The 26,324-nt window shown below is 36.6% G+C and overlaps 1 protein-coding gene across 1 annotated transcript in view; it reads right to left on the bottom strand.

Annotated features, from left to right (window-relative positions):
* Positions 1–26,324, bottom strand: part of LOC136866076 (high mobility group-T protein) — a 101,559-nt gene that overhangs the window by 21,579 nt on the left and 53,656 nt on the right. The window contains exon 3 of the mRNA XM_067142732.2: positions 6,994–7,154. Coding sequence (XP_066998833.1) covers positions 6,994–7,154 — 161 coding nt within the window. The remainder of the gene's footprint in view (positions 1–6,993; positions 7,155–26,324) is intronic.

The following is a 26,324-nucleotide window of genomic DNA, read 5'->3' on the forward strand; positions in this document are numbered from 1 at the left end:
TCACGGAACACATAATGGAACTGCTGGTCCTGCTTCTATCTACTGGAAACTAATGCATTAATGCAGTTGGAATTAATTGATGGAAAGTTAATACACCAGTGCGAAACACTTGGCACTTTAATACCAAGTGGTTTATCTTTGTACATTCAATGTGTATACAGGGAAGCAGGACAGTCAAACCCATAAACATTCTTGTAATGCCAATATTTCTTATGATTATAAGGGTTTTCATTCGAATGCCTGTCTTTTCAAACAATACATGTGTTCCCAGTGTTCCGTGTACATGAACGCGCGGCAGTTTAGGTTAGAACTAAGTCTTTGAACATTTTGCTTCACTGTGTGTATTTCATCCAATCTTTTTCAGACAGAAACAGGACTGTCAAATCTAAGAATGCTCTTAGAGAGCCAGGTTCCCACACCATTAAGAGTGTCATTGTGTTTTGTATATATTTTCAACCAGTACATGTAATTGGGAACATGCATCATTTTCAAAAAATTTTTTTTTGAAAAGTACACCAATGAAATAGTACGTAAACGTATTGCATTGTGGTATGTTGCCTTGTTTTCTACCATTAAAAAAATATTTAATAGTGCCTTTCCGCAAGGCGAGTGAAACGGCCTCTGACGTAAGCGGCGCGCTGTGACGTCACGATCCAGTACCGCATGGAGCTCTACCAGCCGTTGTGCATCAGCCGTTGCTAAAAGCCGATTGTTTATTATTCATGATCGCGAATAACTTCGAAATGACAGAAGAAAGGTTCAAAACAGCACAGTCAGACAATCTACCATGTGTAGATGTCATCATTCTTGAAAAATGTGACTTTTGTGGCCGCAGAAATTCGCGGATAACAAGCAAGTTTGTAAATGGCGTCTTTTATATACGTGCAATGTACTGTAACCAATAGTATTAGGATAACAACGAACCTGGATAGATATCACATCACTTTCAACATTTCCTTCTAAACTGATTCCCCTATTAAAGAATAACATTACATTTTCGGGCTTTCAGCATTAATAAAGTAAGAAATCGGATTTCAGCACTAACATAAACATATAGGTAGCATTATAGTACTAGTCCGCTTCTGTGGTGTAGTGGTTAATGTGTACCACTCCCGGAGGCCCGGTTTCGATTCCCGGCTCTGCCACGAAAGTTGAAAACAAATAGTACGAGGGCTGGAACGGGGTCTACTCAGCCTCGGGAGGTCAACTGAGTAGAAAGGTTTCGAATCCCACCTCAGCCATCCTCGAAGTGGTTTTTCGTATTTTCCTACTTCTCCTCCAGGCACCTAAGGCCACGGCCGTTTCCTTCCCTCTTCCTTGTCTATCCGTTCCGATCCTCCCATCCTCCAACAAGGCCCCTGTTGAGCATAACAGGTGAGGCCGCCTGGGTGAGGTAATGGCCCTCCTCACCAGTTTCATCACCATACTCAAAGTCTCACATTCCAGGACACAGCCCTTGAAGTGGTAGAGGTGAAATCCCTCGCTGAGTCCGAGAGAAAACCAACCCTGAAGGATAAACTGATTAAGAAAGAAAGATCATAGTACTATAGGGCTATAATCTATCATTCCCCAAAAAATATATATTTATGGTTGGGACAACTGGCCTACCCACTTCCGGGGCCCATGAAAGAGAATTAAATATCTTTGTGGAGGGAAAAAATTAAACATGATAAAGATAAATATGACTTCATCTAGTTTTCACAAGTCAGGCTGAGTGGTTCAGACTGTTGAGGTGCTGGCCTTCTGACCCCAACTTGGCAGGTTCGATCCTGGTTCAGTCCGGTGGTAGTTGAAGGTGCTCAAATACGTCAGCCTCGTGTCGGTAGATTTACTGGCACGTAAAAGAACTCCTGCAGGACTAAATTCCTGCACATCGGCGTCTCCAAAAATCGTAGAAGTAGTTAGCGGAGCGTGAAGCCAATAACATTAATTACATTTGGCTTTTAACAAGCTGAGCATATCAGGAAAGAAAAGTGTCCTGGTGACATTTTAGTCGCTCAATACAGGAATGTCTTTGGGTGCTGTGACTTTTTTGCTTTACGTCACACCGTCACATATAGGTTTTATGGCGACGATGGGACAGGAAAGGCCTAGGAATGGGAACAAAGCGGCCGTGGCCTTAGGTACAGCCTCAGTATTTGCCTGGTGTGAAAATGGGAAACCACGGAAAACCATCTTCAGGGCTGCCGGCAATGGGGTTCAAAACCCACTATCTCCCGGATGTGAGCTCACAGCTGCGCGCTCCTAACCGCACGGCCAACTCGCGCGGTATTTTTACCCTTCGGTTTATTGACTTGGCTTGTATAACCTAAAACTTAGGCTAAGTTGGATAATATTTAAACACGTACATCACTATTTTCACCTGTGTGCAATTATGTTATTTATTTAATTAATATTATGATAATTATTATAATTGAGCATTGTTAACTTATAAGACCCCAACAGACAAGCATTGGTTTTGTGTAGAGTTATACATTTGTTAAATTCACGTTGTTTCCTTTCATGATGTACACGCCTATTCTTTGTTACATTATAGAGTATTTAGATATAGCCTAAATTTCTTTACCAATTAAGCTCTTCAATAAAGACATACATAACTGTCCCATGCCAAGATAGAATTAGAGCTGTCAAAATGGTTCATAACCCCTTTGATTTATTATCTTGACATGGATCACCCAAAACATAGGTTAGGTTTGGAGAGAATACTTTAATAATCAGCATTATTTAATGCACTTTTTATTACTTTCATATTCCAAGATGTAATTGAAGCATTTAATAAAGCATCATACATTAAAATTTAAAGTTTTACCACTAGAACAACTGACATGGAAAAGTGATTTGAAAATTCAAACAAATTCATCTTACGTTAAAATCTTAAAAAAATAAACTGTTGACTTTTCCGATATATCACCAGCATTTCTCCGGCTCGCCAAAATCCATTTCTCCCTAGTTTTAGCGTCTTTGGAACATTTATAAACAATTTGTTTGGTACGGTATGCGATGTGCTGTTGCACATCGGAACTCTACACCATTTATAAGTTTTCTGCCTCACTGTCTGCGCAGGATTCATTTTAAGTCTAAAATATACCACTCAGATTATTATCCAATGTATAGACCTCGAATTTAACCATACCAGACACTAACGTAAAGTAGAAATACGCGAAGTGTATCCTGCTTCTCACAGCACACTGTGTTATTTCGTCTGCTAATTCAGTCAACCTGTACGATGACGTCAGACCAATGAGATCGCGTACTTGCGTGACGTGATATTTTCGTAGATTTTTATCATGTTTGCAGTTATTTGTACATTATGATCACATTTTTGAATTCTGCATGAAATTTTGAATCAGATTAGCCTATTTTTAATTAAAACCCCGGATCATGCATGTTCCCTATTCCAGTGTTCCGTGTTCTACGAACACAGACTGTTAGAGCCAGAACTGGGAACTTTTTAAGCTCCAAGTTCCGCTTGCCAAGTGTACGTTGTATTTCAAGGTAATATCTATCAACTCAATGATGTGTTTCCATGCAATCACCTATAGGTACATGGTTTTTCGTTATGACTTGTCAGATTCCCCTTTATTTAATTTTCACAAAAAATTGATGACTCCAAGGGAGTCGAAACTGGTCTTCTTATAATTTAATATATTTTTGCAATGTGTTGAATGGTGGAATATCACTCAAACTCTACATTAGATAAACGTCAACACTTAAATGAAGATCATAACTTACGATAATTCTTTGAACACGTAGCATCTACATTTTCTGGAGCAGAACCTGTAGGTGGTGCTAAGAGATGGTGTCAAAAAAAAAACGACAGGCAAGCATTGAAATTCCATGACCATATTCCATCAGCATTTACAATTCCCACATGGATGGTGTAGATCTAAAGGACTCGCTCGTAAGTCTTTATCGGCACACCATATGGCAAAATGGGTGGTACTTCAGAGTTTTCCATCATGTACTGAATGTGACCGTTGTAAATTGTTGGATCCTCAGGAAGATAGACCCAGATTGTGAGAAGCTTGAACTGTTAGAATTCAAGTCCTCAGTACCTACTTCTCTCATTTACATGGGAAGCAACCATTAACCTAAAAATTTATATTAAAAAAAAAAAAAAAAGATCTGCTTCACAGACTCCACCTGCAAAAAAAGTTTAAAGTGAAGGCTCCCGATGAGCTGAAGGACCTGAGGAAGGATAAGGGGGGCCCTCACTATCTCCAATAAAACAGACAAAGATTGTACATCAAAGTGCCACCTTCACGGTTGTTCAAGGAAAACCAGGTATGTCTGCCATCTCTGCTAACAAGCCCTTTGCCTAGAGTGTTTTGAGGAATTCCACAGCAGGAAATAAACTCGTTAATGCAAAATTTAGTTTGGTAAAACATGCGTGTAAAATCGGTGGACACATAGGATCTATAATTATACACTCGCACACTTATATTCTACAAAGAAACTAACATTTACCGGTCAACTTTCATCAAATTACGACTACATACGATAACAAACCAAAACAAACCCACATTTCCAACAAATCTGGCTACTCGATTCGCCATCTTTGAACGATCAAGAGTAGCATTAAGGTCTGAGGATTGGAGTCGGTCTTTGTCATATCACAAGTGTTCTATGTGAGCACCTCACGTAACACTACATTCATCAAGCCCATAGTCTATATCCTGCCAAACCTTTTGTAGTGTGTCGCAGTCAATCTCTGCGATGCCTGCTGTGATGCGGGCACGAAGGTCATCCAATGTTAGTGGAAGAGATGGTACGTAAACATGATCCTTTACAAAACCCCACAAGAAGAAATCGCATGGGGTTAAGTCAGAGGAATGCGGTGGCCAATGAATGAGAGTTTGAACCTCCTGAGATGCACGACCTATCCAGCATTGTGACAATGTCTCGTTGAGATGGCTCCGAACGTTGCCATGGTAAGGCGGAGGGGCACCATCCAGTTGAAGGATGCAATCTGCATGATCCCCTTCAAGCTGTGGCAAGAGCCATTGTTGCAGCATATCAAGAAAAAATTTCCTGTTACAGTAGGTTCAATGAAGAAAAAGGGTTCATAAACCTTCTCATGGGAAATGGCACATAACACATTCACCTTGGGAGAATTGCGCTGGTGTTCAACTTGATGGGGATTAGAATTTCCCGATCCTTGCATTATGTCTATTCACAGTACCGGAAATGTGAAAAGTCTCTTCATCACTGAAAATTACCCTTTCGGAGAACCCATCCTCTTCCATTAATGCAAGAAAATCAGCACAGAAGGACGCTTGAGCAGCATAATCAGTGTCGTAAGGCCTGCACCAAACAGTTGCCTGTGGAAGATCAAACTGCCTCGCTGCCCGGCAGGTGAACTTCTGCGGACTCCGTAACGAAACTGGCATGAACACGTTCCACCGTCTCTTCCCAGGTCGAACGATGGCCAGTCAACTTTCGCTTACAGATGCAGCCAGTGTCTCTGAATTTTGCATACCACACAAGAATGACTTTTCCTGTAGGTAAGTCTCTTAGATAGCTGGTACGAAAATGCCGTTTAACATTAATCACAGACTTGTTTACATGGTAATCAAGCACACAGAACGACTTCTGCTCTCCAGTTGCAGCCATTTTCTGTACTCGCTTCCTGCACGCTTGTAACGGCTGAAAATGAAACCATGTTGGATGAAATCTAAACTCAACTAAATTTTGAGAGTTTGCTTTTCTTTGTGTGTGTGTGTGTCTCTCTCTCTCTCTCTCTCTCTCTCTCTCTCTCTCTCTCAAGCCGATAGTCTATATCCTGCCAAAACTTGTGTAGTGTCACAGCCAATCTCAGCGATTTTATATATATAGGTGTATCCTATAGCGGCAGTTCAGTTTAAAGGAGAGTTAGGCCACAGTTGGTCAGCGAGTCAGGGAGATGAAGCAGTCGTATGGATACGTAATCGTCAGTGACCAAATGGATTACATGTTCGGAGTGCGTTTCATCTATCTGTTAGATCGAGTTCTTCTGTCAAATGGTGACAGCCGGATATTGAGTCTTAAAGCAAACTAATAGTTATCAGTGAATTACTTTCGAAGTTGATTGTGAAGTGTGAATATAATTTCAATTCATCCTATATCTCGTAGGTGAAAATAAAAGGACACATCACCAAATTCGGCACAAGATACCTACAGCTGATAACTCGAAGGAATACTCCGTAACAACTCAATTTTGAAGGTACTGTTACGTGAACAAGTGAGGGATAAATTTCTTGTACAACTTTTAAATGTCCGGTCAAGAGGCTTTCAAATTTTATGCCTCGAGTTTCCTTTAGTTATGCTGTTAAGAGTTTTATATGATCTTTTGAATTATTGCAGTAAATCTCAGTCATTAAAATCATCATTTAAAGAATATACTTTTAGAATCAAATACAATTTATTGTTTTATTTCAATAGATCAGATAACCTAAAATTTTAATGGGGAAACCAAATGCCAATCTCCTTTTCCCAGAACCTATACGTTAAGCTGTCAAAGAAAGCTTATTACCTCACACCCTAGAGATGTTCAAGACTCTCCTATTATCGTTACAATGATTTGTAGCTGGTGCCCATCTTAATGTATGGGAAAGTAATCGGGTAAATACTAAGTGCGAGTACATAGTCCGATGATTGAGCATTTTATTTCATGAATATTTTAATACAGTTTCATTTTAATTCAGTTTTATATTTTTAAAATCAAGTGAGTGAATAATTACACAACCAGTACACTGCAGCTCTTGTCACTTCATTTTTAGCCTGTATTCCATCTTTGAAAGACTAGTAGAATGCTATCTCACAATGAACTTGTTTTGATATAAAATATTCCCATGAACTTCATTTTTAAATTATCCACTTGTACCAAGACCTATTTACGAGTTAGTAATAAGTCAAATTAAATAAAATTATTTGTTTACAAGCAGCTAAATTTTTTTGCAATTATTAAAATTTAAGACAGCAACAATAGCCATGCAAAAAATTAAAACAACTTACAATGATCGCTTGGGTGCATTAGGATCCTTCATGTGTTTCCTCCTCTTCCCACGACCCTTTTCTCCCTTAGGAGGAGTGTATCCTTCCATCTCAGAGTCATATCTCTTCTTATCCTTCTCTGCCATCTCGTGAAATCTCTTCTTTTCTTTGTCCACCATGGTCTAGGAGAAAAATAACACCAAATTACAGTAAACAAACACATTAAAAGGAATTTGATTTACTGAACAGGAAACTTACATTTAATTTGACATTTAATATTGCTGACTAATTGAATGGCTTCATAACATGCAGTCAGACTTCAAAAACTTACCAGCATTATCTCTCTCTCTATAAAGAAAGAGTTGTCTATACATTGCTCAGAATTTAAAAAAGGATGGTATTTCGGTATCAGTCGTGTCCCACAATAACAAGGAAATGCACTTTTTCCATTATCCGTAATTTCTGCTTGTCTGTATGTACATGCATCATGAGAAAACTGAAGAGAATTTAATGAAAATCTGTATGCGATGTCGGGAATAAGTCGCTACAATCTAGGCCATAAATAATTTTGTTCGCGCTGAGTGAAGTGGTAGTATAGGGGAAGGCCTAAAATTTAATTCACAAATATTAATGTTATTAGTGGTCCTACGTTAATGAAAATCAGTATGCAAAGTCTGAGAATAAGTTGCTATAATCTAGGCCATAAATTTTATTCATGCTGAGTGAAATGGTAGATTAAGGGAAAGCTTAAAAATTTAATTTCCAAATATTTATGTTGGTGGTCATATCGACAAATACTACGTAACTAAAATTACAGTATTTTATTCCCGATCATTTGTCTTATATTGTTACCGTACCGGCTATGATCACATATTTATGAATGTGGATTTTTGTTACAAAGTCCATATCAGTGCCGAGTGATGAGAAAACAGGTGAACAGAATTTAATGAAAATCAATGTAAATTTGGAGAATGAAGAACTACAGTTTACGCTATAAATAATTATATAGGACTCCCTAATATCACGGAGTTGAAATAAAATTAAATGCGAAGGCCTTCAATATAAAAAGCTCATAAAATTGATCAATAAAAACATTACACTGACCATTGTTTGTTGTGTCTTCTGTTGCCACTCGTCTCCAATAGATAGGATTACTGCTGCGTACTGACTATTGTTTTAATCTGCCTTGCGTCGCACTGACACATAGGTCTTATGGCGACAATGGGATATGGAAGGTCTAGGAGTGTGAAGGAATTTTCATTGGCCTTAAGGTACAGCCCCAGGATTGTCCTGTTGTGAAAATGGGAAATCTTCAGTGCTGTTGGCAGTGGGATTCGAATCCACTATCTGCCGGATGCAAGCTCACAGCTGTGCGCCCCCAACCACACAGCCTGCCTGAATATTGGCAGGAAGTAGCTGGGGAGTTGAATAACCTTTAGCATGCCATTCCTCTAGATACTACTGGTACGTAACACACTGGTTCATCATAGCATTCGAGCTATTCAATCCCTATTCTGAGGCACTGATTGGAATGAACAGTTTGCATATTTTACAGAATAAAGGCAGGAGTGTTCACGGCTGTCTGGGGTCGGGTCATTTGAGCTCTGGAACTTAGGACTGTTAGATCGGTATCTTACTACTGTTCGTTAAAAGCGAGAAAAAATGCAGTTTTTCATTTCATCGAGTATTTTATACAATAACATTGCATTTAATCGCTACTTTCCTAATGACATTTTTTGTAAAAACCTATGCAGACTTCAGTTAGGAAAACCGAGTCAGTCTTTCTGAGAATTCCATAGCAAAGCACAGGTACATCAGCTAGCACTACAATAAACTTAAGCAAAGATCATCCCCTATAAATCTTATCAAGTTCATTTCTTTGCATAAACTAAAATTGAATTTACTAAATTTATCATTAGCTTGTACAAATATTGAAATTGATATTCTAAGAAATGGGTCACTTATGTGAAATTAATCACAATGCTTTTCAAATTTAGTTCACGAAGGTTGATTAGATGATGACCAAGGAGTTCCAAATTACAATTAACAATTACAAAATGTAAAAATACAGGCACGATTGAAAAGGGAACACATCGTAGATCTCGCGAATAAATAACGAAGCTAACCAATACCACGCCAAAAACTATGACAGTGGAAAGGGAACCCATTGTAGATCTCGCGAATAAATAACGAAGCTAACCAATACCACGCCAAAAGTATGACTGACAGTTTAAATGATTGTAACATAGTGCAAAAAATGGCAGCAGTGGATGTGTGTGATATTTTAAGTGAAGTGACAAAAAACTAATGTAACATCCACAATTCTTAAGGAAAATACAGTACCGGAGGTCAGCAACATTAATAACTCAGGAAACCATCAAAACCAAATCTAATTAGCATTCAAACATTTACAACTAAATAAGATAAATAACATCATGGTGTTCGTGTGCTCACCGTGGCAAGAAAATAAAATACAATCGAACGGCTGTAGGCTGTAATGGTAAATGCGAACTTTTGTTCTATGTAACGTGTAAAAATGAACAAAGAAACTCCAAAATTTTCGTAAGGAAGAACAATTCCAGTGGTCGTGTGAATGTGAAGACTGCATTGCACAACCTAGCATAAACAAGGTTATGACGCACTTTCCCAAACAACTCTAGTCCCTCAAAGTACTAACGGAAGAAATCAAAGAATTACGGAAATTAGCTACCTTTTTTCCGAGAGAAATTATAACCTTAAGAACGAACTAGACACTGAGAAAAGATAAGAAAAATGCGGAAACTGCGACAACGGCAGCCGTTAATGAGCTGGAAGACTCGAAGCAATATCAACACAAAAACAATTTACTAGTGTATGGAGTTCCTGCTGAAAAGTATGAAAAAGTGTTCAGAAAGTAATTGAAGATCGCAAGGCGCTGGGAGTAGATATAAAGCCCGAAGACCGACGCTGCACACAGACTTCCATCCGCGAAACCTGGACCAAAACTGATCGTGAAGTTTGTTAATCGATGGATGAAAGAAGAAATCCTCAGTAGCAGACAAAAAGACACAAAAAACGAACAAAATCCGAATAGTTGGTAAATAACATCTATCTCAACGAGCACTTCGCCTAGGAATGAGACCTTTGCCATAAAATGTCGCGAGCTACAGGAACAGGGGAAAATATTTGGCACATGGGTCAGGGGCTGCAAAGTAAACATCCGTACGTTCCAGGACGGTCCATTGAGGTTAGTGCCAAATCCTGAAGTCGGCATGAACTTGCTCACTTCAGCTGATCTGGAAACGGAGCATACTTCCATTAATTTAAAACTAGTAGTTCTCCGCTGGCTCCGCCCACAATGTACAACGTATGGTGTTGTCCGTTACTATCCTCACGGATGTATTTGCAAAGTTTCCAGTTAATGAAATAAAGCACATGATCTGCTGTGGTAATAGAATGTAATATGTTGACAAAACACTTGAAAATACATCACACAAAGAAATCGAATTAAACGTTCCTTGGAACAACACTATGCGTCGAACTGTTAAAAAGGCCTTCAAAGATCTTTGTCGTGGAGACATATGTACTCCTAACTTTTCTCAGAATCTACCAATTCGAATAGTTAAGAGCTGAAATGAAAGAGCTTGATCCACTGAGTGTTGTTAGGCCAAAATGAACTCCGTACCTCAATTAGAACCAAAGATATGATTGCTTCAAGGAGACAAAAAATTGAAAAAACTCAAATAATTTGAGGAAGACAGAAGTTAAGTGATTTATAATATATGATGACAAATCTGTGCAAGAGGAAATCGACCGGATAGAATGGCCAGACTGACTGACTTTAGTTTTCATAATTTTTTTTAATATACAGATTTTGTCCTTGCATAATCAAACATGGATCATGAAAACAAATTTCTTAAAGTAGAGGAACTTAAATGTGAAACCCTTAATCAAATATATATAAAAAGCAAGATGTCCTAACTGACAATCAATGCACAGCATTTATAGGCGTGAAAAGAGGTGATATGAGGTTTTACATTTGTGTTCAATATCTCCGTTTTTAGAACAATATTTTACATATATATTCAGTCTTCCAAATCGTCTCGATAGTACAGCAAAAATATTGCATTTCTTGAAAAGTCGACGGAAATACATATATATTTAAGATTTTCCAGGTGAAACACTTCCCTTGCAAGCACGAATCTTTGGCTTTTGCCAATTAAAAATGGCCGCGACACTTTCCAACATACAAGTGTACGCGCCAATTCACTCCGCTTCCGTGTATTGTAAGACAGTAATAAAGCAAATCCTTAAAGAAAAATTATATAATAGTATATAGGACTACATATATGAATGTTTGTGAGTGAATTCATGAGATGTTTTATGCTGAGTTGATAGCACAACGGTCAAGTCAACGGACTACAGACTGCAGGTTCGAATCTCCCTGTTAGCAGCCGTTTTTAACACAGGAATATTGCTTGATCAAGGAGATTAATAACATAAATGAATCGTTTCATCTGTACAACTGGTAAAACAGGCTAGGCGAAAGCAGTACCAATTCGGTGCGTGCATGCGTCATTAGCAAAGCTGTCTATGGTTCGAAGATATGTCAGTCATATTGACGAAGGAGAGAGCGGAGGCAACTTGCATAATATTGTCAACCAGTAATGAAGTGGGTGTGATAGAACTCTTGAGCAATAAGGGTTTGAACCTTCGCAATCCTTGCTAATAACTAGGGGCCGTATTTTTTTATAATAGCAATATGCACGAATTTTTTTTTCATATCTTCTTTCTTACCTATATATGACCTAGATACTTGAAATACTGTATTTTAGTAAAACGAGTTTGCGAAACATCATGAAATCTTATTTATAGCGCAAATTGAGCGAATAATCGCTAAATGTACCCCATTTGGTATAAAAAATATGAAATATTAACGAAAAAGATCAGAAACGTTTCAATGCTTTCAGTTCAGTTGCTTGATAGCGCTGTATATTCTCTACATGCAAATCGATGCGCACTGTGTATCGGAAGTACGTTTATTCAGTTCCGCGATCTGTAAAACAATCTATAAAAATCGATCTTATCGATTACAGCAACAGCGATCAGGTAGCAAGACCTGTCTTCGATAAAACAGTGCGCGTTATATTCTTTGGCAGTGTGAGTTCGCTACTGATCAAACTTAACCGGCAAATGCCCAGCATTTAATTATTAAACTGCCGAAAACTAAAGTTACAGTTTTTTAAGGGCCGAGGAATACAAGAGTGAGGGGTTCTATGTATTTGATGCTGCAAAAAGAATACTAATGTGTAAATACTGTAATGTTCGTATTAAGTGGGAACGAAAGGACACGTGCGATAAACACTGCAGGGAACCAGAAATGCATAACAAGAATGAAGCAAGTTAACGCAATTCTAAGCGGCAAATAACAATCGGTGATACTCTACATATCGCAAAGAAGTTGAAAAGTGATAGAGAACAATTTGTGATACAACAAAAGCATTCATGCAAGCTGACATTCCTCTTGTTAAATTGGATAACGCTGGCATGAGGGACTGGATGAACAAGTATATAGAAGGTAAGATAAATAATTCTGTCTTTATTGTAAAATATGACCGTATTGGTAGGCCTATTGTAAATAAATCATCAGGATGAGTAGCAATAATGTTTTCACGTCCCACTGACTACTTTTACGGTTTTCGGAGACACGGATGTTGTCCTGCAGGAGTTCTTTTATGTATCAGTAAATCTACTGACACGGGGCTGACGTATATGTGGATTTTCAAATAACACCGGACTGAGCCAGGATCGAACCCGCCAACTTGGGTTCAGAAAGCCAGTGCCTTATCCGTCTGAGCTATTGAAAATTGGCCGGGGTACGTGAAGGTGCTCAACCACGACGGACCCATGCCGATATATTTACCGGCATGTAAGAGAACTTCCGCGGGACAAAATGTTGTCAACTCTGTAACTCTGAAAATCTTAAGTCATCAGTGGACGTAAAACCAAAACATTAGCAAGTTACTGGTATCATAGTATTAGTAGTATTCCTGTATGTCATAGAAAGAAAGAGATCCACCTTATCAATACAAAATTTAATATTGTTATTTAAAACAGGACCGGTTTCGACTTATTACAAGTCATCTTCAGCTGTCATTTACATTCACATTAGAATACATGTTCAAACAGGTGTGTCTTACAAATAAACATGTCGTGTTTGATAGACATTAGATAGTATGTCTAGAAGTGAAATTCTGCTTCTTATATCTAAGTTTAAAGGATCAAAAATATTAAAAAGATATCTTTAACACATTAAAAAATTACAACACATGATAAAATTTGTTGTTTACACCTGACCTTGAATATAGCATTATCGTTCAAGTTTTACTAACAATAGTTCTTAAAAGGACTTTTTATATTGCATTGTTTTTAGTCGACTAAAAATGCTTAAATGTAGCCGTATGTGCTTATACAGATATTTCTTATTAGGCTTAGACTTCGTCAAAATGAGTAATGTGAATTCAAAGTTGAAATTACAATAACAAAGTGAAGTGCGTTTGAATTAATATTGAATGACCTCTTCAAATATATACTGTGTAAAATACATTAAAATCAACATAAGACATTGGTACATTTCAATATAAGTTAAAAAGTAAGAGGCAGTCCTGCAAATTTGTAAAACTTCATATGAAGTACTGTTCTTCATGTGTACATGCCAAGTTCAAATGGGGCACTATTGGCCACTATTTGCTTAAAGTCCAATCACTATAAATTTATATTGTCTGGTTGAATATACAGATTGAAGATGAATGTGCTGCTGGGGTTATAAAAGCTGTTGTTGTAGGTGGTTCTTTTTCGGTCTATGATACTTGCTAACTATCTGTAAAAAGTAAATGAAATCAGTTAGAAGCGCATTAGAATGTTAAAGTGTTAAACTTGTGTGTGTATTGTAGAGATTACTTACTGTCGTGAGATGATTGGGAAGTGTATCGCTTGGCAGCTTGGCGTGTACTATATCGTGAACTTGTGGTATTGGTGTCTGTTCCCGTGAGGGGAATGGAGGGGTGGGGAAGGGGAGTTGCTAATTGTGTAGAGGTGGAGTTAGTTGTGTCTTTCTCCTGCGCTGTGGATTGCGCGTGGTGTTGTTTATTGACTGTTCTCAAATAATAGTTTTTTATAAAAGGGATAATTTTATTAAATAAAATATTGGTTTTTTCTGTAATTTCATTAATATTATAATTAGGGTTGGCATATTGGTCTATTGTTATATATAGTTCTTCAGTAATATTGAGTAAGGGTCCTTTGGGGTTTGTGCTTAATATTATCATATCATTATCTATATTAGTAAAGTTATGTTTGTAATCAACCATGTGTTGTCCTATTGCCGAAAAATGGTTGTGTTTTATGGCATTGACATGTTCGTTGTATCTGATAGTAAAGTTTCTGCCTGTACGTCCTATGTAGCTTGTTAGGCAGTTATTGCAGCGGATACGGTAAACTCCAGAACGAAGGTATTTGTTGTTATTGTTGATAGTTTTTGTGTTATGTATGATGATGTTGCTGTTATGTGTAGTCCTATAGGCTATTTCAAGGTTATGTTTTTTGAAAATGTTGGTTAACGAATATATGTGCGTGTTATTAAATGTAAAGGTTGCGTAGTTTTTCTTAGGTTTGTCTATTTTTGATAATTTAGTTTTGGGTTTTGATTTGAATTTATGAATGATTGAATTGACTGTATCTTTCTTGTATCCATTTTTTCTTGCTATTTCTTGGATTAAATGTATCTCTTCATTAAAATCTGTTTTTGAAAGCGGTATGTTAAAGGCTCTATACACCATACTGTAATATGCTGCTTTTTTATGGGAGCTAGGATGAATGGAATCTGTTGCTATTGTGTTTATTGTATGGGTAGGCTTGCGATAAATTTTGAAGGATAAATGATTGTCTTGTCTAGTAATGGTCAAATCGAGATAGTTCAGTTTGCAGTTGTTTTCTGATTCTTTTGTAAACTGTATATGTGGGTCTATGGTGTTTAATGTGTCTAACAAAGTGTTGTCATTGGTTAGTCTATTATCGATGATAGCAAATACGTCATCAACAAAACGGCACCAAAAGAATATTCCGTTTATTGTACTGATTGAGTTGTATTCGAGGTGGTCTAAATATATTTCAGCAATTACACCGGAGGCGGGAGAACCCATTGGTAAGCCTAGTTGTTGATAAATTGTGTCATGGAACTTAAAAAAGTTGTTATTGACGGCAAATTCTAAAATTATTATGAATTCCTCGATTTCTAAATTACTTAGTTTACTGTAAGTTTTGAGGTTGGATGAAATTATATCTATAGTTTTTTTAGTGGGGATATTGGGGTACATATTGGTAATGTCATAAGACGCTAAGGAATGGTATCGTTCTAGTTGTAGCTCTTTAGTTTTGTTGCAGAAGTCTACTGAATTGTGTATAGTTTTATTGGCTTGAAATGAATAATGTTTTTTGAGGAATTTTTGGATGAATTGCGATAATTTATATGTAGGACTTGCTCTGTAATTTACTATGGGTCTCATGGGTATGTTGTCCTTATGTATTTTTGGAAGAGCTCTTGCATTCGGTAGTTGGGGGTTCATAACTATGAGATTTTGTGCTTCAGTTTCGGTAAGTAGTAGGTGCGTGTTTTTAAGTAGAGTCTTGAGATTTCTTTGTATTATGTGTCGTTATTGAAAACTTCTTTTGTTTTTTGAATGTATACACTTTTGTCAATGACTACTGTGGTGTTGCCTTTGTCTGCTATAGTTACGACCAGATTGTTTTGTTTTATCTTGTTGTTTAGTCTATTTATCTGCGTTATATTAATTTTTTTATTGTGTGAACTATTTTCTTGTAATTTCTTAATATACTGTGGTAGTCTTTTTGCGATGTCGTGTTTTACTTCATCTCGTAGGTCATATGGAATTTTCTGTAATGCAAGTTCAGTTTCCGCGGTGGTAGTTGTGATATTTTGCAAAACTGAGGTATTGCCCCAATTATGTTTCGGACCTTTACTCAAAATTTCAGTTTCTGTTTCATCGAATACTGTATTCGTGAGATTTTTGATCGAAGGATGGAAATTATGTTCAATGTCAGAATTAGGTTGGGATGAGGTAATCTTATTTATATTAGGAATCATGGGTTCCGTTCTTCGTGTCTGTTTTAAAGACTCTAATTTTTTATTAAGGTTTTTTTGTTTTTTTTATGGCTAAGCTCTCTATTTTGTCGTTAGTGATACGTTGAAAGTGATCCCAATAACTTAAACTTAGATATAAGAAGCAGAATTTCACTTCTAGACATACTATCTAATGTCTATCAAACACGACATGTTTATTTGTAAGACACACCTGTTTGAACATGTATTCTAATGTGAATGTAAATGACAGCTGAAGATGACTTGTAATAAGTCGAAACCGGTCCTGTTTTAAATAACAATATTAAATTTTGTATTGATAAGGTGGATCTCTTTCTATGACATACTATAGATATCAATACGGAACATCATGAAATTTATTAATCAAGATATTAATGCCAACCAGGCAAGACGTAATGCGTATAAATACAGAAGCATTAGAATCAAATTAATTAATACCACCAAGAATATCGCCTTTCTGAAAGAATGCCTTGCCAATAACCTAACTCCTAAATTTCTTAAGAAGTATAACAATAAACACAAAGTTACCAATCAGACACGTAACACATTAAATAAAACTAACAAAATCTGGCTGAAAACGGAAATCAAGTTTTTTTACCGTAAAAAACAATATTTGAACAATGAATTGTATCCACTACATTTGAGAGTATCCCAAGAGCTGCCATATAGTTATTGGGATCACTTTCAACGTATCACTAACGACAAAATAGAGAGCTTAGCCATAAAAAAAACAAAAAAACCTTAATAAAAAATTAGAGTCTTTAAAACAGACACGAAGAACGGAACCCATGATTCCTAATATAAATAAGATTACCTCATCCCAACCTAATTCTGACATTGAACATAATTTCCATCCTTCGATCAAAAATCTCACGAATACAGTATTCGATGAAACAGAAACTGAAATTTTGAGTAAAGGTCCGAAACATAATTGGGGCAATACCTCAGTTTTGCAAAATATCACAACTACCACCGCGGAAACTGAACTTGCATTACAGAAAATTCCATATGACCTACGAGATGAAGTAAAACACGACATCGCAAAAAGACTACCACAGTATATTAAGAAATTACAAGAAAATAGTTCACACAATAAAAAAATTAATATAACGCAGATAAATAGACTAAACAACAAGATAAAACAAAACAATCTGGTCGTAACTATAGCAGACAAAGGCAACACCACAGTAGTCATTGACAAAAGTGTATACATTCAAAAAACAAAAGAAGTTTTCAATAACGACACATAATACAAAGAAATCTCAAGACTCTACTTAAAAACACGCACCTACTACTTACCGAAACTGAAGCACAAAATCTCATAGTTATGAACCCCCAACTACCGAATGCAAGAGCTCTTCCAAAAATACATAAGGACAACATACCCATGAGACCCATAGTAAATTACAGAGCAAGTCCTACATATAAATTATCGCAATTCATCCAAAAATTCCTCAAAAAACATTATTCATTTCAAGCCAATAAAACTATACACAATTCAGTAGACTTCTGCAACAAAACTAAAGAGCTACAACTAGAACGATACCATTCCTTAGCGTCTTATGACATTACCAATATGTACCCCAATATCCCCACTAAAAAAACTATAGATATAATTTCATCCAACCTCAAAACTTACAGTAAACTAAGTAATTTAGAAATCGAGGAATTCATAATAATTTTAGAATTTGCCGTCAATAACAACTTTTTTAAGTTCCATGACACAATTTATCAACAACTAGGCTTACCAATGGGTTCTCCCGCCTCCGGTGTAATTGCTGAAATATATTTAGACCACCTCGAATACAACTCAATCAGTACAATAAACGGAATATTCTTTTGGTGCCGTTTTGTTGATGACGTATTTGCTATCATCGATAATAGACTAACCAATGACAACACTTTGTTAGACACATTAAACACCATAGACCCACATATACAGTTTACAAAAGAATCAGAAAACAACTGCAAACTGAACTATCTCGATTTGACCATTACTAGACAAGACAATCATTTATCCTTCAAAATTTATCGCAAGCCTACCCATACAATAAACACAATAGCAACAGATTCCATTCATCCTAGCTCCCATAAAAAAGCAGCATATTACAGTATGGTGTATAGAGCCTTTAACATACCGCTTTCAAAAACAGATTTTAATGAAGAGATACATTTAATCCAAGAAATAGCAAGAAAAAATGGATACAAGAAAGATACAGTCAATTCAATCATTCATAAATTCAAATCAAAACCCAAAACTAAATTATCAAAAATAGACAAACCTAAGAAAAACTACGCAACCTTTACATTTAATAACACGCACATATATTCGTTAACCAACATTTTCAAAAAACATAACCTTGAAATAGCCTATAGGACTACACATAACAGCAACATCATCATACATAACACAAAAACTATCAACAATAACAACAAATACCTTCGTTCTGGAGTTTACCGTATCCGCTGCAATAACTGCCTAACAAGCTACATAGGACGTACAGGCAGAAACTTTACTATCAGATACAACGAACATGTCAATGCCATAAAACACAACCATTTTTCGGCAATAGGACAACACATGGTTGATTACAAACATAACTTTACTAATATAGATAATGATATGATAATATTAAGCACAAACCCCAAAGGACCCTTACTCAATATTACTGAAGAACTATATATAACAATAGACCAATATGCCAACCCTAATTATAATATTAATGAAATTACAGAAAAAACCAATATTTTATTTAATAAAATTATCCCTTTTATAAAAAACTATTATTTGAGAACAGTCAATAAACAACACCACGCGCAATCCACAGCGCAGGAGAAAGACACAACTAACTCCACCTCTACACAATTAGCAACTCCCCTTCCCCACCCCTCCATTCCCCTCACGGGAACAGACACCAATACCACAAGTTCACGATATAGTACACGCCAAGCTGCCAAGCGATACACTTCCCATCATCTCACGACAGTAAGTAATCTCTACAATACACACACAGACACACACAAGTTTAACACTTTAACATTCTAATGCGCTTCTAACTGATTTCATTTACTTTTTACAGATAGTTAGCAAGTATCATAGACCGAAAAAGAACCACCTACAACAACAGCTTTTATAACCCCAGCAGCACATTCATCTTCAATCTGTATATTCAACCAGACAATATAAATTTATAGTGATTGGACTTTAAGCAAATAGTGGCCAATAGTGCCCCATTTGAACTTGGCATGTACACATGAAGAACAGTACTTCATATGAAGTTTTACAAATTTGCAGGACTGCCTCTTACTTTTTAACTTATATTGAAATGTACCAATGTCTTATGTTGATTTTAATGTATTTTACACAGTATATATTTGAAGAGGTCATTCAATATTAATTCAAACGCACTTCACTTTGTTATTGTAATTTCAACTTTGAATTCACATTACTCATTTTGACGAAGTCTAAGCCTAATAAGAAATATCTGTATAAGCACATACGGCTACATTTAAGCATTTTTAGTCGACTAAAAACAATGCAATATAAAAAGTCCTTTTAAGAACTATTGTTAGTAAAACTTGAACGATAATGCTATATTCAAGGTCAGGTGTAAACAACAAATTTTATCATGTGTTGTAATTTTTTAATGTGTTAAAGATAGATATCTTTTTAATATTTTTGATCCTTTAAACTTAGATATAAGAAGCAGAATTTCACTTCTAGACATACTATCTAATGTCTATCAAACACGACATGTTTATTTGTAAGACACACCTGTTTGAACATGTATTCTAATGTGAATGTAAATGACAGCTGAAGATGACTTGTAATAAGTCGAAACCGGTCCTGTTTTAAATAACAATATTAAATTTTGTATTGATAAGGTGGATCTCTTTCTTTCTATGACATACTATAGATATCAATACGGAACATCATGAAATTTATTAATCAAGATAGTATTCCTGTATTCGTTTCTATGCTTTTTTCCCTACAGGTGCTGACGATCTTCCACAGGCAAATACTTGCCGCCAAAATTACACTCCACTTGTTAAAGCAGAATATGAAGAGGAAGTGAAAGAAGCTGTGAGAAATAGAAAACTGATAATTCACTGTGATGAAACTACCAATCAGAAAGTGGAAGCAATTTTTATAATTCTGTTCCATATACTTCCTGTAGTTATACGTTGATTCAGTGAAAATTTTGGAGAATGTTGATTCGCAAGAGTGTTGCCAATCTATAAACAATGCAATTGTGAAGTACTCTACAGACTACAATGATGTTGGCATATACAATATTTGAAATTAAGAGGGTTCTTCCTACTAAATTTCAAATATTGTAATCCCACTTCAATATGGATCATGAAATTTCTAAATATTAATTGTTGGGATATCCTCTGACAGTGCCCCTTATATGACAAAGTGTGTGCATACTCAAGGGTTTAATTTCAGATGACTTCGTTCACGTATAGTGTTGGGCCCACAAACTAGATATCATAACCAAGCTTGCGCAAGCTACTTCGCCAGTCTAAGTGCGTAAGTACGACTAAGAAAGCATTCAAAAATACCCGAAAGCGCAAGCATAGGTATCTGAAATTCCTTCCGGAAAAATACAGTCACGGTGAGAAGACTGTCAAACTTTTCCCGATACCCGTATTAACCCACTGGGGATCCTGGCTCGATTCAGCTGTCTATTTACAAGAATATCTGTGATCTGGTTGAGTACTTTTAACCCCTCAGCGCCGACCTCTATACGTGGTATAGACCCTCTTTTCTTCCGTCGCCGCCGACCTCTATACGTGGTATAGACCCATACATGGTTTCACATTTACGGCTTTAGCTCGAAGAGTTTTGGAGTTACTGATATGCAAATTGTTTTGTTTCCAAGAAGACATTCTCGGGTTTATCAGTGTTGTAAATAAGAATTGAAAAACCGTTATAATGTAGTTGTTTTTGCAAGGATAATTATTTGTCAATTAAGTCTGAGCACTAATCTCTGCTTGTTTTAAAAGTCTGTTTGCTTCATTCTTTCCCACAGAATGAAATAAAGAAAAGATGATCTGAGAAGTTTGTCTTTTCGTGTGATGTTCTTTGCTCTATTTGTACATTGGGAGTGCAGTTTATTTATTATATCTGTCTTTATTTCTCAGCTTGTAATATTTTCGTAACTCTCCACGAGCGCTCTGTGTAGGCATCAGTTAGTGCTGCTTTCTGTCATACGATACGAGAACCAGTTGTTCATAGTATATATTTCGTTTGAAAGACGTCTCGATCTTTTATCTGAAATATGTATCGAGTTGGTTTGTTTCGTCATAAATGTTATTCCCCTCATTCAGTTTCGTCCTGTTGCTTTCGGTCTCGCAGCAGCTTCACCAGTCCGTGTGACGCGCCGCGCTCAGCCGAGGTATGACTGACAGTAACGTGCTTGAAATATTGTATAATTCAGATGAAAGTTTAGTCGGAAGTAGTAGTGACAGTATGAGCAGCACTGATATTGAAATAGATGATGTAGCAGTGGTAAATGATGAGAGTGACGATGAGGAGGAAACAGTACTTGGAAATTTCGTGTAAGAGACTATAGATAATTATACAGGTCAAAGAGAAGTTTTCAACGGTGAATTCTGATTGCTAAATTCTCTAATAATACTCACAGAGGTCACAGAGACCAATATTGAGCAATTACCTTATCGGGTTCAGCTGGTGAAAGGTTTGTTTACAAAATACGCTCGGGAGGGAGAGGAACGAAATATTCAAGGCCGGCGCGCATCAGATAATACAGTTCCAAGGTTGCAGGAAAGACATTTTATCATGAAATTAGCACCCAAGAGTTGGAAATCCAAACCTCAGAGACACTGTATCCTGTGTTCAAAACACGGCGAAAAGACGACGTCAGTGTACTGCTGCCAGGAGTATGACTTGAGTCCCTGTCTCAAAGAGTGCTTCGAACTCTATCACACGGAACTAAATTACTAAGGAAATGTGGAACAATTATGTAATTATCTGTATATACATAGTTCTGTCATAAGGAATTCCAAATTTCGTGAAAATCGGGCTACTCTTATACTTGTAGTAACGCTTTAAGTGAATCGATGCATTTCAGTCGCGCGTAGTTGAAATCTCATCCGGCCGCGGAGTAGGAAGCTATTTAAATGGCTGCGACGCTGAGGGGTTAAAGAGTCAGATGATGTCAGTGATGCTGACAAATATTTCAAGGATTTAAGCAGCAATGAACAGAAGGCTATATTGTGTGAAGCTACCTGTGCTAAGGAACATTGGACCTCTGTACCTCAGTTTGTAACAGTGCTAGAAGGATCACACTATCCAACTGCCCACAAACTCACCCCTAAACTAGACATTATAATTGGAGGATTTGACTTAGTCAGAAAGTTAGTTTTAGATAAAGAGACTACTGTTGCCCTGAACCAGCTTTCAGGAGAAAGAGAGAGAAAAATCAAGAATCTGGCAAAAAAATGCACAGAAAAGCTAAAAAAAGTGATCGAACAGGATCCAGCTAGAAGAATATTTCAAGCCACTGTGGCACTTTTATCTTCCCAATGTGCTCAGCAATGAAGTGAACTCTACTTTCATGGACAGTGTGAAGAGCATTCCTATTCTTGCTAGCATATCCACGAACAGTTTCCTCCAGGGCTATATGGCTTTGCAAAATGCTGCGAAAGCACATCTGGGGGAGTAGAAGAAAGATCTCATTAGTGTGGTCTTAGGAGGCTTGATAGAAGACCACAGTGAATTTGCATACAAGTGTTTGCAAGCATTATGGTTTCCCACATATGTGGACAGCAAGAGGGGCTTCTCTGCTTACACAAAGATACTTTCTGTCGTACAACTCTGCATGCTGATAATGTTAGAACAATGCTTAGTTTGTACTTTGGAGATAAGTAAATGAACATGTAAAAAAGTAACGATGTATAAATTCATATTACAGAGCAGATCACTTAACTATTTCGAGGTATCAGTGATTTATATGTTTGTTTCTATAACATTTTGTATATTTGGTTGTTCTAAGATTTAATAACAAGCTTATATTACAAGAGTTCTCTTTAAGAACCCTTATCACAAAATTAGATTCAGCCCATACGATAAGGAGGATTTCACAAGATACATCGAACAGCATGACAATTTCTTTCACGAAATACCTACCGAAATAGCATTAGTATTAACACCAAAATAAACAGTTTTATTTCGCAAAAAAAATAAGGCCCTTACTAATAACTATTCCTCGTCAGAAGAGTACCAACATTTCATATCTGAAGATTCAACGTACTGGTGTGCGATACTTCAAGGAGACAGCTAAATAACAGACTGCAGCGTGATAACGTCCTTTTCATGCACACAGCATAATGGCAGTAACTTATCTACACATTAATGGTGAAGTGTTGCCACATAACATTGTTTCTATTGTAGGTGACAGTGCGTGTCTATTTAGATCTCTTTCTTACATTTTATATTCTACTCGATGGCATAAAGAAGTTTGTGAAGATATTGTTTCATAAGTTGTCTCCATTTTGTCCATAAATCTTGGTAATAACTACTCAGAATTATAATGTCTAGTTTAGGGGTGAGTTTGTGGGCAGTTTGATAGTGTGATCCTTCTAGCACTGTTACAAACTGAGGTACAGAGGTCCAATGTTCCTTAGCACAGGTAGCTTCACACAATATAGCCTTCTGTTCATTGCTGCTTAAATCCTTGAAATATTTGTCAGCGTCACTGACATCATCTGACTCTTTAAAGTACTCAACCAGATCACATATTCTTGTAAATAGACAGCTGAAGTACGTGAACTTTTCGTGTCAGAAGATTCAACTTATAGTGGAACATGTGAGTTGACGGCAGACAAAATATTTCCATTCCGCTTTGAAGTTGGAGATCAAAAGTCATACGGGACATTTAATAATTAAGCGAATACCGTAAAAAGATTCCGATTTACTGGTAATCTCTAACAGATATTTTGAAGTACTGTATATGAATGTCTGTGCGAAGAAACAAGTGCTTCATTCGTTGTTGAAAACGTTTCTGAAAAACACTGTACTCGATACTTAAATGCTACGAGAAAAATACAATTTAAAACAGCAGCAGCCACATATTTACAGAATAATCCTTCTGCACGTACCATTGCTGAAAGTAAATACCAAAAGAAAAATCCCTGAAGTCCATAGAGCAGCAGAGGACACGTACCAGAAGAATAATCTCAAGGTTCATAGAGCAGCAGCATTCTCATACCAGAAGAATAACCCCAAGGTTCACAGAGCAGCGGCACCGACATACCAGAAAAATAATTCCGAGGTTCATAGAGCAGAGGCAGCTACACACCAGCAAAATAATCGCAAATATCACAGGACAATTCAAACGCGATATGAGCAACATCACCCTGGGGTCCGAAAAGAAAGACTATTGCGCCCATGTAAAATGGAGTTTCGTTCCGGGATGTCTTACGATCCTGAAATGAAATAGAAAGATAACAGCTTGATAACCACTGGTACAACGATCTATAAATGCCAATTCTGCAATGCTCTCAAGTGGAAAGGTGAAACACCAGGCATGTGTTGCGATTCTAGCAAGGTTCAGCTGCCACCACTAATCTCCACCAGAACCATTGTACAGTTACTAATGGGTGCCAGTCCAGATCATGGTCATCTTATTGATCGAATTAGAAAATATAGCAGCTGTTTTCAAATGACATCTTTTGGCGCTAAGCAGGTCATCCGACCCAGCTTTATGCCAACTTTTACAAGGTCAAATTCAGCATTCCATAGTCTATTGCCAAATGCTCATCAAGATCCTGTATTTTAGCAGATTTACTTTAATGGACGACTAATTAAATAAATGAGGCATTGCTTACATATTTTGATGCAGAAGAAATAGAGTATAAATTGGTCAACACGGTATTACAAACGGACGATGCTGTCAATTATCCAGTAGAATTCTTAAATATTCTTAATCCTCCAGGATTCCCATCTCACAAACTTCGTTTGAAAGTTGTTGTTACGTAACCTCAAGCCACTTAAAGTTATGCAATGGCACTAGATTATGTGTGACGGGGTTGAAAAAAAAAAAAAAAATAGAAGCTACTGTTAGGGTGTTCTCCAGGAGAATTTCATTTAACAGCGAACTCAGAATACACGTGAAACTTGTAAATTCCGGCCGGGACTGGAAAACACCATTTACGTTCACGTCTTACATTTCTTACGAAAGTCGAACACATAACGGTGGTTCGGTGGACTTCAAAAGATAATGGGACATAACTATGATGCGAGCGAAGCCGCAGGCAAAGCGCTAGTAATTATATAAAAGAGTTTTAGAAAGTAGATCATGTGAAATGAAAGGCCTACACAAATGCACAAAGCACGAAAAATAAATTTGATGATATTCAAATTATCTTAGAGCAGATTAAAGAAGTAGATATTCTTGCAATCTCTGAAAATTGGTTAACCAAACTAACCCAGGCTTTTGACTAAACTACATTTCTCATGTGGTAAGAGAGCAATTAGGTGGCGGTGTTTTGCTTTATCTTTCAAACAAATGGAAAAGCAATGTCATAAAGGAAGTAAATAAATCTCATAGCATACTGCAAGTCATGATTACAAAAGGAAATGTAAGGCTAGAAATCATCTATAACCCACAGGAAAGTTAACTCGCTAAGCTAAGATTTATGTTCAATCTAGAAAATATCCTAAATAGTACTTCAGGGCATACTTCAATAATAATTGGAGATACAAATATAGACTTGTTCTCAACCTCCAGAAACAGACGTTTATGTGACAATTTAATAACTTATGGCTATATAACATGTAACAAATACCCAACTAGAGTATCGAAAAGAACCTCCACATTAATTGATCACATACTGGTCACAAACAGTAGTAAAAAATGTCATGTATTCAATATAACAAATAACTTAATTACTACCTACAGGTATGTGAAATTTCATGTGAAAAAATCAGTTCCAGAAGTACCAATGATCAAAGATAGTGGCAAGCAATTTGTAAATTACAACAAATGAAATTAGTATAGCTTACAAAATAAATTTAATTGCAAGGAAATGGACATAAACAATTATAATAAATTTATCGAGTATATTAGCACAGGAATTGAAACCAGCTTAATTTCAATAAAAAGTAAGAACCCCAAAGACATTCCTCTAAAACGTTGGGTTACCCAAGAATTACCGCCACATATTC

This window comes from Anabrus simplex, chromosome 3, assembly GCF_040414725.1.
Source record: "Anabrus simplex isolate iqAnaSimp1 chromosome 3, ASM4041472v1, whole genome shotgun sequence".
NCBI classification, from domain to species: Eukaryota; Metazoa; Arthropoda; class Insecta; order Orthoptera; family Tettigoniidae; genus Anabrus; species Anabrus simplex.